Here is an 11,786-nt window from a genome sequence, read left to right as displayed (position 1 = left end):
GTGTGAGGCCGCCCTTCCCAGAGCAGGAGGCCGCGGGCGCCTGCTCCCAGCGGCTCCGGCTCACCCCAAGGCTCCCCGGAGGTCTCCGCGGCCTCGGGCTTGGCGAGGCCCGCGCTGCGCTGGGCGCGGTCGGGCCGGCGGCGCGGGCCCCTGGGTCCCCAGCCGCGCGCTGCGCGAGGCCGCTGCCGCCCTTCGCTCCGCGGGCGGGGCTGGTAGCGCCGAGCTCCTCTGGGCGGCGGAGTCCCGGGCCGCTCGGCCCCCTCCGCCAGCCCGCACCGAGCAGGCGGCGAGCCGGCGCGGAAGCCGGGCGGGCGCACGCAGTCTGGGTGCCGCGCGCCCCCGGGGCTGGGGGACCTCAGACCTCGGCGGCCGGCAGAGCTGTGCGCCTCGCGCGCCGGGGGTCTGTTCCAGGCCAGGCGGGAGCTGCTCAGCGAGGGTCCCGGGCCGCCTTCCCCTTCCCGGGGGGTCGGCAGGCTGAGCACCAAGCCAAGCCCAGCCGGCGTGCGCTCCTATAAATAGCGCGCGTGTGCCCGCCTCGCGCCCCCCGGCTGCGCGAGGACACGGAAAGTTGTGCGCGGGGGCTCGCGGCGCGCGGCGGCGGCGGGCTAGGGCTCCGGGGCCAGCAGCCCGGCGCCGTGCGGCGGATCCCGCGGATTTTTGCCTCCGTGCTGGGGACCTGGCTAGCCGCTGCCGCCCTGCCGCCTTCCGAGAGACGCCAAGCTCTGGGGAATTTTTTGACCAAGCGAAATCGAGAGTCGCTAGAGACCTGGCTATGAACACAGCCGCGCGTTCTCCCCGCTCCGGGAAACACCTTCGGCTTCTGTAAATCCGTCCCCGCCGCCAGCCGGAGACGAGCCGGGACGACCCTGGCCCCGACCGGCCCCCAGCGTCCCGGGGCTTCTCCGAGCCCGCTTGGTTTTTCCTGCTGCGCGCTTCACCTGGGGGAGCTTAGGTTTGGGGTGAGGATTTCTGATCATTTTCCTCTATGAGGGGTGAACGGGAGGGTTCGGCGACTTAGATGTCTAGGAACAAGGGAGGGTGAGGGGGTCCCAGGCAGGGCTGATCTCGGGCGGAGGAGGGCGGGGGAGGGGGTTCTGCATGAGCTCCTTAAAGGACGAAGGTAGCAGAGCCAGCGAGACAGCGCGAGGAGGGACTCTGACTTCAAACCACGGAGCTGCCGGAGGTGTGCGCGCCGCCGCCGGCCCCGCCGCGTGGTGCATCTAGCCGCCCGCACCGTCCCCAGCGCCGGGGTCCGGGGGAGGAGGCCACGCGGGCACGCGGGAGCGCCGGCCGGCTGCGGCGGCCCCCAGCCTCGCTCGCCATGGGCCCCGGGCGCCGGGCGCCGGCCGCGCTGCCGGCCCTGCTGCTGGCCCTCGCCCTGCCGGGGCTGCGCGTCTGGGCGCAGAATGACACGGAGCCCATCGTGCTGGAGGGCAAGTGCCTCGTGGTGTGCGACTCGAACCCGGCCACCGACTCCAAGGGGTCCTCCTCCTCGCCCCTGGGGATCTCGGTCCGGGCGGCCAACTCCAAGGTCGCCTTCTCGGCGGTGCGCAGCACCAACCACGAGCCGTCCGAGATGAGCAACAAGACGCGCATCATTTACTTCGACCAGGTCAGAGCCCCGGGCGCGCGGGAGGCCAGGGCTCGGGCGGCGGGAGGGGCGACGTGCAGGCGACTGAGCCCCGGGTCGTTTGCTCGGGCCGAGCCACTCTGATTGCGGTGCAGGGAGCCGGGTCGGCACTGGCGTCTCCGCGCGTCGGGATCTGAAACTTCTGAGGTCTCCCCCGCCCAGCCCGCCCCCACTCCCTCCTGGCCTCCGGAGAGCTGCTGGGGCGATGGGAGAGGGGCTGGCGGCTCAGAGCCGCAGGGAGAGCTCGAGACACGTTGAGCAGCAACAGGTCTGCTGGAGCCGGCGGGTCCTGGTCCCTGCACCTCGCCGTCTCTCGGCTCGAGCTTGGCGCCCGGCCTCCACCCCTGCGGGGGCCGCGGAGGCCGTCCAAGCCAAGCAGGGGACTTTCCAGGGCTGAACAGATGATGTGTTCCTCCCAGATGGAGAAGCTTCTCCCTAGAGGGAGCCCTGGGCGGGCTGGGCTGGGAGGGGTCCACACTCTGCACAGACCCCGCAGGGGGCCGCAGAGGCGGCAGCAGGGGCCCCGGTCGGATCTCGCCCCCTGTTAGGTGCCAAGCGCGGCTGCAGCAGAAAGCCCTCCTCCGCTACTTGGAAAAGTTGAGAGGAGGAGAGAAGCAATGGGCAGCGGCGCTGAGCTCCTGTAGGGAAGCGCTGGGAAGCCTTTCTCCATCCCCCGCTCCTGCCCTTTTCAGAGACCCGCGAAGCAGTGGGGAGAGAGGGCTGGGGGCGGAGGACAGGGGGCTGGGAGCGATAGATGGCCACTGGAGCTTCATCTTAGCGATCGGAGCTCGGGGGTCTGGCCGCTGAGACACTCCAGGATATCGCCTGAGGAAGGAGTCTTAAAACTGAAACAGACTCCAGGCTGATCGTGTCAGCCTCTGCCGCACCCGGAGTCTTCTAAATTCCAAAGTCGTGTGTGCGGTTCACAGGGGCAGGCCACATGGGCACCAGCACGGGCTAAGTGGTACTGTAGGATGGGCCCGGGGAGATGAGGTGACACTCCTCTTCCTTACCTAACTGTTACTAAGTAATGTCCTCTCCAGCTGGTCAAAGACAGAGAATGCCTCTCTGGGGCTTCCTATCGAATAGCCATCATTTTAAAAGAATTAGCAACCCCTTTGGGCTCTGGTGCAGTGTTCTTCATCTTGATGGAAATGAAGTCTAGCACGACCCCTGGTCTGTATTTCAGTGCATCAGTTAGATGCTGTGGACGCTGCACTGTCCTCTGTACATTGTACTGTGTTCAGTGACCTTTCTGTCATTTAGGAGAGAAGGGTTTCCTCTCCTGTTCTGGGTGCTCCTGCATCTTAGAGACAATAAGACACATTTGGCAATAAATCTCGAGGAGTCTGGGTGCTCTAATTACAATGTACAGTCAACATTCAGCCTTCTGTGTAGTCAACAGTAATCAGCTAGCTCCATTATTGCTAATGAATTATGCTACTTGTGTCTGATACAGGGAGTCCCTGCTAAGTACCTCAAATTATTTTAAATGTGCTTAAACAAATCTTTGTAAAACCTCTGTTGGAAAGTATTGCATAGCTGGTGATTTGTTGCTGAAAGACTATCGATCATAGGGTCAGAAGAAGAAATCTGATGCTTACTTGGAAAAAGGACTAATCTCAGAATGAAATGATACGCACATGCATTTTAAGTCGGGTGTTGAGCCTGGTACATCTACCTGACCGGCACTGTATTCCGAAGCGTTGCTCACAGATAATAGTATGTCTAGGGAATTGTGCAAAGGGCTTAATGTTAGCCTGAATGTAGTGTTTAAAAGAAATAGTAGCAGATTGCCATTGATATGGGGGAAATGTACTTTTGTAAGGACATTTGATTTTTCTGAATGCCGCTTCTAGATTTAGCCTGCTACCCCCATCCCCAATATGCACACACACACACATTCTCTCACTCTTTGTCACATGTGGCATTTAGTTTAAGAGGTCCTCTATTGAAATGCAGAGCTAATTTCACACTCAGTAGAACTAAGCTGAACATCTCGGAATACAGAATGCACTGTTGTTTTCTTGGGAACCAGCACTTTATTTCTCTCCTCCTTTTTGTCCCTTGAACTTTTAAACAAATGGCAGGAAATTGATCAGGGGACAGACACTGACTAACACTGGAGGGAACAGAGAATGCCACCTGTTTCACAGTCTCTACTCCCTGGCAGCCTGCAAAGGCTGAGTCATGGCCAAAAGAGTTACAGTTAAGACCTGGGTGGCATAGGAGGGGAACGTATGTATGGCTGTGGATCTGAGCTGAGGCTTGGCAGGGGCTCAGAGGAGGGGCCGGGCGTTCACCTTACTCCGGCACCAACTGTTAGGTGTCATGGATCACGCTGCCCAGTGGAGGGAGCGTCCATGCCTCTGTCCAGGAGGGCCTGCAGAGAGCCGCGGACGCGATTGGCTGGCCCGGAACACCCCTGGACATGCAAGGCTCCAGAGGGTGGGCATTTAGAAGTGGGGCTGATGCCTTTTTCTGACTCTGAAGGTAGAGCCAGTGTTTATAAGCCCCACATGTTCAGAGCCAGCCGGCCTTGCTGGAAATCGAGGCGTGAATACAAAGCTCGGACTTTATTTTTTTTTGTCTAACGTTAAAAAGACGAAGAACCTTCCAACATACAAATCCGTTTTCCAAGTCACTAAAGAAAAAGGGAATAGAACTCCATGCTTTATTTTCTGTGGTTTTTTAAAGCTAGTTTTCTTTGTTAAGAAAGAAAATAGGAAGGAAAAGAAAGGGGAAGGAAGAGCACTGATCTTACTCGCAGAGAGTATTGTGATGGTGACTGTCTTTATTATTTTTATTTGTAGATTCTAGTCAACGTGGGTAATTTTTTCACCCTGGAGTCTGTCTTTGTAGCACCCAGAAAAGGAATTTACAGTTTCAGTTTTCACGTAATTAAAGTATACCAGAGCCAAACAATACAGGTATGTCTTTTGACCTGTTCCCTCTCTACCCTGAAATGACAGTGTTTATCTATAGTGGGCTATGTATTTAAGTATTTATGTGTTTTCATTGTAAAAATAGCCATCTTCATAGTAGTTTATTTTTAAAACATGTAATTTCCAATAACGCCTTCTATGAAGCATGGAAGCATATAGAAAAATATGTGACAAGAACCATATAGAAAAATACACAATTAAACTTATTACCTTAATAACAACCAGTCACTTAAAAAGCATAGTTTTTAAAGCTACTTTTCTTTGTTAAGAAAGAAAACAGGAAGGAAAGAAGGAAATAGTAAAAATTCAGTGGCACAAATCTCTTTGTAAGACTTTGGCTGCTTTTAATGCATGTGCAAAAATTACCCGAATTTTTAACAACAACAACAAAAATAGTAAGACTATCAGAGTTTTACAAGTACCTACTAAATAAATAAAACAAATTTGCTGTCATTGTTAAAAATTATAAACTGCATTTAACAACTAAGAGCAAGAATAAATTGCTGAAGGAACAATTATTCAAAATACTTTTAAAGAAAGGATACTCTATGCTTATCTTCTAAGTAGTTTATCCTCAGTTACTCTGAAATTAGTGAATTCTTACCACTTGCAGTTCCACAGTTAATATATTTTGTGCTGTGCTTTCTAAGGAACAGGCTTGAACTCACACTCAAGGACAATGATGGAGCTAATTCCTATAATATTCAAATATGCAGACACTCAGTAATACCAGGACATGTCTATGGAATTCTAGGATACTTTTTAAATCATCTGTTCATTGTATGTATTGTATACTGGTGGTGGTGGTTTAGTTGCTAAGTTATGTATGAACTCTTGTGACCCCATGGACTAATAGCCCACCAGGCTCCTCTGTCCATGGGATTCTCCAGGCAAGAATACTGGAGTGGGTTGCCGTTTCCTTCTCCAGGGGATCTTCCCGACCCAGGGATCGAACCCACGTCTCCTGCGTTGCAGGCAGATTCTTTACCACTGGGTCACATTGTGTCCAGATGAATGTTAGATTACACATCTACCACTTTTACATATCTTAGTGAATGGATAAATTGATCAGCCTCATACTTAATTTATTAAATATTAATTTTTGACATAAAAGGAATGAATATCTAGTAAACAAATTTACTCTCATGGAAAAGCTTTTCCCAAACTCCAATATTTAGAAATTTAGATAATATTTGACACAGTATAATCAAAATTTTACTGTGGAGGGAAGGTAATAAATTTGATTTGATTTGTTGCTAACTATCCAAAATTAAAATATTCAGTGGTAGTAGTGATTATTATTTTTAATGCACATTTCTTATCAGGGAAAACACAAGAAGAAAGCACAGTGGACAGTCATATTCTATAATTTCAGCTGATGTTTATTTAGCATATGCATGTCTCAGCTGTACAGTAAACCTGCAGAGATATTAGTAGAGCCTTGCGGTCCCAGAGTTTCTCTGAGCAAAGGGCATGGGGTTATTTTTATTAATGTACTGGGAAGCCACAGGCATGTGTCCTTACCGAAAACTTGCTGTTGAATCTGAGAGAGAAATAAAGTAGTAGGCCTGACTTATGTCCTGAAAGGGAGTCAGGTTTCACATGGCTAGGTTTTCCTCTACGGATGGGGATCTTCTGTGAGTGCTTAAGGAAATTTTTGTGGGAGAAATTAATTTTTTTTTCAAGTTAAAAAGATCAGCTCAGTAAGATCATACTAAGCCTAGCCACCACAGTTAGCTAATGTGAAGGGAAAGAGACCTATTTACTGGACATCAGATGCTTTACCAGGTTGATCATCTTAGACGTTATCCCCGCCCCCCACCCTTGACCCTTGTAGACGGTTTGTAGGAAGATGCTTGCTTGCTTCCTTCCTTCCCTCCCACTCCCCCCTCCCGTCTTCTCCTTGTCTCGTTCTTTCTATTGCAGAACAGTTGGTTCGCAGTACTGTTCGCTTCAGGTGAACACAGCAATTCAATGTTTTGTAGAGTGCGCTCCACTTGGAGCGACTGGGAAATAACGGCTGCGCCTGCCTGGGCTGCACACGTGTACCCTGGGCGCCTATCCGTTCGCTCCCAGTCAGTGTTGCCCCCAGCCCCTCCCCTGCTTCCCGTCCCCTCCCTCCCCTCACTGGTAACCCTCCTGGTTCTCCGTAACCGCGGATCTCTTTCTGGTCCATTCATCCATTTGACTTAAGAGCGAGCTCTTTGGTGTCTTTTGTTTTGTTCCTTGTAGGTTAACCTGATGTTAAACGGAAAACCAGTCATATCTGCCTTCGCCGGGGATAAAGACGTGACACGCGAGGCCGCCACGAACGGGGTCCTGCTCTACCTGGATAAGGAGGATAAGGTTTACCTAAAACTGGAGAAAGGGAACTTGGTCGGGGGCTGGCAGTACTCCACGTTCTCTGGTTTCCTGGTGTTCCCCCTGTGATGCTCGCCCGGGAGGGGCGGCCCACCCCTGACTTCCTGAGGATCACTTCCGCTTCACGGATTGCTGTCTTTCACTGGTTCTTGTGGGCGAATATGTATTCTCTGTAGGATGCTGGGCCTGTCGGAACCAGTACTGAGCTCCACAGATTACTTTTGCGTGTGTTTCAGTGTACTCGGATCGGGACTCAAAACAGTTGCTACCCATCTATGCTTAAGTGTAACAATTCAAAGCTGTCTGCAAGGTTTATCCTGAATTTAATTTTCTGGAATCACTGAATTTGTTGCAGATGTGGCATTTTATTTATTTAGTTTTCGAAGACCGGCAACCGGGTCTGAGAATTAGAGAACTATTTGTAAAATTCTGATTTCAGTCAACGATTCGTGTGATCCTGCCAAAGAATTGTGTGCTGTGTCCATATACTGGTTACACTTGTTTTTATTCCTTTGGGATTAGTTTGTTCAGTTCTCTTAAGGTAATTTCTGACTTTGTGTCTTCTCAACACATAGGGTAATGGCTTGCCCGCAAATTTACTCTATGAGATCACCCACACGACTTCCCTTTAAAAAAAAAAAGAATGCTTCATAGCTGTATTTTAATTATATATGTGAAAGAGTCATATTTTCCAAATTATATTTTCTAATAGGAAGAATAGATCATGATTCTAGCACAGAAAAAGCTGCGTATCCGAATTCTTCAGTGTTCAATCCTCAAACCTACACAAAACAGCTCTCCTCCACGGGGAATCTGATAGTTCATTGCTCATTTTAATGAACATGGTTGATAATAGCCACTTTATTAAAAACCTAAGGGATTTTTGTTTCCCTGGACATGACTACTTTATTAACTGGAGATGGGATGCCCTTGTTTTTAATTATACCTATTTTTCAAACCTTCTGTTGTGTTTGAAGGATCATCTGGTTTTGCCTTAACTCCTAAAATTGTTTAGATTTATCTGTTCAGCTAATAGTAAATCCAAATATTCCATATCTGAACTTAGTACAATATCTTATTTTGTCTTTTGTACAGGTCATATGAATTCATAAAATTATTTATGTCTGTTACAGAATAAAGATTAATAAATGCTAGTTGAATTGTTTGGTCCTTTCAGTTTCGGAAATATGGATCTTACATGATTTATTCCCTCTCTCTTACCAGCCCTCTCTCCCTCCCTCCCTCACCCCTGTCCTTTCATCCGTTCTCTCATTTCCTGGTCTTGGAGCTGAAGAAAAGCTTTCTGGATTTCTAGAGAATGTCCCTCAACTGGCATAGGAAATCTTTACCATGTTTAATTTGTCCAGATTCAGGAGTTGTGAGCTTGGCAAAAGAGGACCAATGAACTTAGTAAAGTCTCCTTTCAGAATAACTTACTGTTAGGAAGTTAAGTTTTAAAAGATCCACTGAAGCTTCGTGAAGGGCTCAGTGAATGAGCGAGCGGTGATGCAAATCAAGACCAATATTTTCAAACAGAAGACTTGAGGGAGAGTTCCGCCCTCTCCTCAGCGCTAACAGGCAAGCAGAAGCCCCATTTCTTTTCAGGAGGAACTATAATGACAGATGTCTCCTCTGGAGATTTGGCTCAATTTCCTGGTCGGTTTTCAATTAAAACAAGTCTGGGCGCCCCCTTTTGCAGTCTGTGGCATTGAGGGCTCTTGTGGGGTTCTGTGGGGGGAAACGTGCAGGCAGCCCCCCAGTATAATTGTGATTAATCACCACGTCAAAACACCTGTTCATCACAGGAAGAGATTCTCTTCCCGAGAATTTTCTGGAGATATTGGCAGGGGATCCACAATGCTTTGCTTGGCAGATTAGCCCCCAGCCGGCATTCCGTCAGAGGTCTTCCTCCTCCGTGACTGTGTGACGTGGGAACCAGCCTTGCACACGGGACTTCCGTCTAAACTGCCTCCTCTGCGAGTGTGCTTGCTCTCACGCGACCTTCCCCACAGCTCTCTGTGTGTAGGGTTTGCATCTCTACATTGCAAAAGAGTGAACTGTACTTGAATAAATATGCTATTAGTCATTGTTTTGGCAAAATGGCTTAAGAGTGTTGGGAATTTCCAAGAGATACCTGTGATAAGACAGAGAAAGTTTGGTGCTTAGCAAAGTAGACTGATGTAGAGCACCGATTATAAACAGACTTATGGCCAAGCTTTGGGGCTTGCCCTTATTTTTCTGAACATAGAAGAACACTGGCAAAGAGCTTGACTTTAATTCCTAAGGGCTTCCCAGGTGGCTCAGATGGTTAAGAATCCGCCTACAGTGCAGGAGACTGGGTTTGATCCCTGGGTTGGGAAGATCCCCTGGAGGAGGGCATGGCAACCCATTCCAATATTCCTGCCTGGAGAATCCCATGAACAGAGGAGCCTGGCAGGCTACAGTCCGTGGGGTCGCAAAGAGTCAGACACGCTGACGTGACTTAGCTTGCAGCAGGCACACAGGCCAAGCAGGGCAGTAGGGAGGGTAAGAAGATTGGAACAGTAAAAGGAAGAGGATTGAGTTTGAGTGGGCCAGCTGAAAATCAGGAGGCAGTGGCGTCAGAGTATTTCCATAAATGGAGCCAGATGCTCCTTACATGTACTACGGCTTGAAAATACTTTTCAGAAATTGCTCGGTCCACAGAAATGGTAACGGAGCACAGTGTTCACATTGGCCTGTCTGCATTAATTAGTGCCAGTGCACTCCCTTCCTGGGTGCTCCTTATCTCCTTTGACTGTTCCTTGATCTATTGATCAGCAAAAGCAAGCAGTTTTCTGTAGCAAGCATTTTCCCAAGATAGAACCCCAAGAAAATGAAGCTGAAGGAAAGAAGGAGCTTGTGCGTAGGCTCTCTATGATCCCACACGCTTTTGGGGCCTCCTTGTGGTCTTGGATTCTGTTAGAGCCTGGTTATCTTGTTAAATTTTTGTTTTAATTCTTTCTTGTTTTCCATTTTTGGATTTACAGCTGTTTTCCCCACTCTTTTTGGTTTCTAGATACCAGGATAGCTGAGAGTCTTTTTTTTCTTTAGCAAGTTACTGCTTTTACTCTTGGAATAAATATCTTCAACTAACATTGTTAAACTATCCTTTTAATGTGTTACATGCTTTGCTAGGTACTGAGTTTATAGAAGTGGTGACAGCTGCTCTTTTTAGAGCTCCTTAGACAGTAAACACTGGAGGAGGCAATGGCAACCCACTCTAGTACTCTTGCCTGGAAAATCCCATGGATGCAGGAGCCTGGTAGGCTGTAGTCCATGGGGTCACGAAGAGTCGGACACTTACTAAGCAACTTCACTTTCACTTTTCACTTTCATGCATTGGAGAAGGAAATGGCAACCCACTCCAGTGTTCTTACCTGGAGACTCCCAGGGATGGGGAGCCTGGTGGGCTGCCGTCTGTGGGGTTCCACAGAGTTGGACAGGACTGAAGAGACTTGGCAGCAGCAGCAGACGGTAACCACAGCTAGAAACCTCACAGGAGCAGCAGAGGTCTAAAAGCGTGGTTTCTACTTCGTCTCCTGACTGAGGGCCGTAGGCTTTCCCAGCCCACATTCACTGCTTAAACCCTCTGTCTTCAGACCGCAGGGAATGCTGTTCAGTGTTCTGCAGCAGCCTGGAGGGAGATAAGTTTGGAGAAGGGATGCATGTATGTGCATGGCTGAGTCCCTTCTCTGTTCACATGAAACTGTCACAACATTGATAATCAGCTATATCCCAATACAGAGCTAAAACATAAGTGTATTTCTACGGACCAATAGTGCCCTTATCACAGAGGCTTCTTAGAAAGCCAGGGAGGGTTTAGGCTTCCCCAGACCTGCTGAATCAGCATCTGCATCTTTAACAAGGCCTTTGCCCCTCCCACCCGCAGGGTTCACGGACACAGTAGAGTTTAGGAGGCTGTAGCTTCAAAGAAAACCCAGACCACCTGCCCCAGAATAGCGTCTGGGCTTCAGAGGGTTGAACCGGATCCCCAGGTGATCCTTACAGCATCAACACCTTCAGGCGCGGGTGTTTTCTTTGCAGTGACCCTCGAGTCCAAGCACTTTTACGATCCTCCCTGTTCTAACGCGGGGAGCCCGGGACAGCGAGCGGGAGGCCTGCGCGCAGTCAGCCCGAGACTGCACTGCGCCGAGAAGGCCGGAGCCGGGGCTGCGGGCTGGGCCGTGGAGACTCCGCGCTGTGCCGAGAAGGCCGTGGAAGGGCTGCCGGAGGACCACACCTCGAGGAGGAGCGGGGCGGGGGGAGACCCGGCCTGAGACGGAGGTGAGTCACCATGAACGCGGCGCCTTGTTGGGGAAAGAAGAGCCTTGGCGACAGGCCTCATTTCGTCAGCATTCCTCCTGAAATAAAGGTGTAGGCACAGCTTGCTTTTCTTTATGGCTGAAGCGACCCTTCTCCAGCAACTGTAGGCCCTGTGTCTAAGGGCACTTGGCATTTGGCTTCAGAAGACAGTGTTCAGCTTGATAAAGTGTGTGTGTGTGTGTGTGTGTGTGTGTGTGTGTGTGAGAGAGACAGAGAATGGGGAAATATATTCAGAAGGATCCAAGATGTGAGCAATTTCCAGGAGGCTGGAAAGTACGTTTAAAATTCATCCAAGGGCTTTCTCAACAATTTTTTGGTCCAGTTGTTGATATTTATTTAATGGAGGAAATGTAGCATCATAGGCACTGAGCTAAGGGAGTCTTTATTTCCCACGGGGTTACCTTGAGAACATAGATTTCGACCCTCTGACTTTCCAGGGACTGGGGTTTTTGAGGAAACCTCCGAGGCTTTCAGTCTGCTAGTCCCCGGGGGGATGAGGGACTCTG

The 11,786-nt window shown here is 50.0% G+C and overlaps 1 protein-coding gene across 1 annotated transcript; it reads left to right on the top strand.

The window, feature by feature from the left end:
* Positions 1-1,321: 1,321 nt before the first annotated feature.
* Positions 1,322-7,005, top strand: CBLN4 (cerebellin 4 precursor). Its single transcript, XM_052651175.1, has 3 exons — positions 1,322-1,612; positions 4,444-4,560; positions 6,808-7,005. The coding sequence occupies exons 1-3, from the start codon at positions 1,322-1,324 to the stop codon at positions 7,003-7,005; spliced, it is 606 nt and encodes a 201-aa protein (XP_052507135.1).
* Positions 7,006-11,786: the final 4,781 nt, after the last annotated feature.

This window comes from Budorcas taxicolor, chromosome 13, assembly GCF_023091745.1.
Source record: "Budorcas taxicolor isolate Tak-1 chromosome 13, Takin1.1, whole genome shotgun sequence".
Classification (NCBI taxonomy): Eukaryota; Metazoa; Chordata; class Mammalia; order Artiodactyla; family Bovidae; genus Budorcas; species Budorcas taxicolor.
The sequence above is the reverse complement of the archived record's forward strand: the minus strand, read 5'-3'. Positions and strand labels throughout refer to the sequence as shown.

Excerpts from the sequence above, each read along its gene's own strand:
- CBLN4 (XM_052651175.1), top strand. The coding sequence starts at position 1,322 with ATGGGCCCCGGGCGCCGGGCGCCGGCCGCGCTGCCGGCCCTGCTGCTG. Across the intron at positions 1,613-4,443 it reads GCATCATTTACTTCGACCAG|ATTCTAGTCAACGTGGGTAA; the intron begins GTCAGAGCCCCG and ends TTTTATTTGTAG. Across the intron at positions 4,561-6,807 it reads ACCAGAGCCAAACAATACAG|GTTAACCTGATGTTAAACGG; the intron begins GTATGTCTTTTG and ends TGTTCCTTGTAG.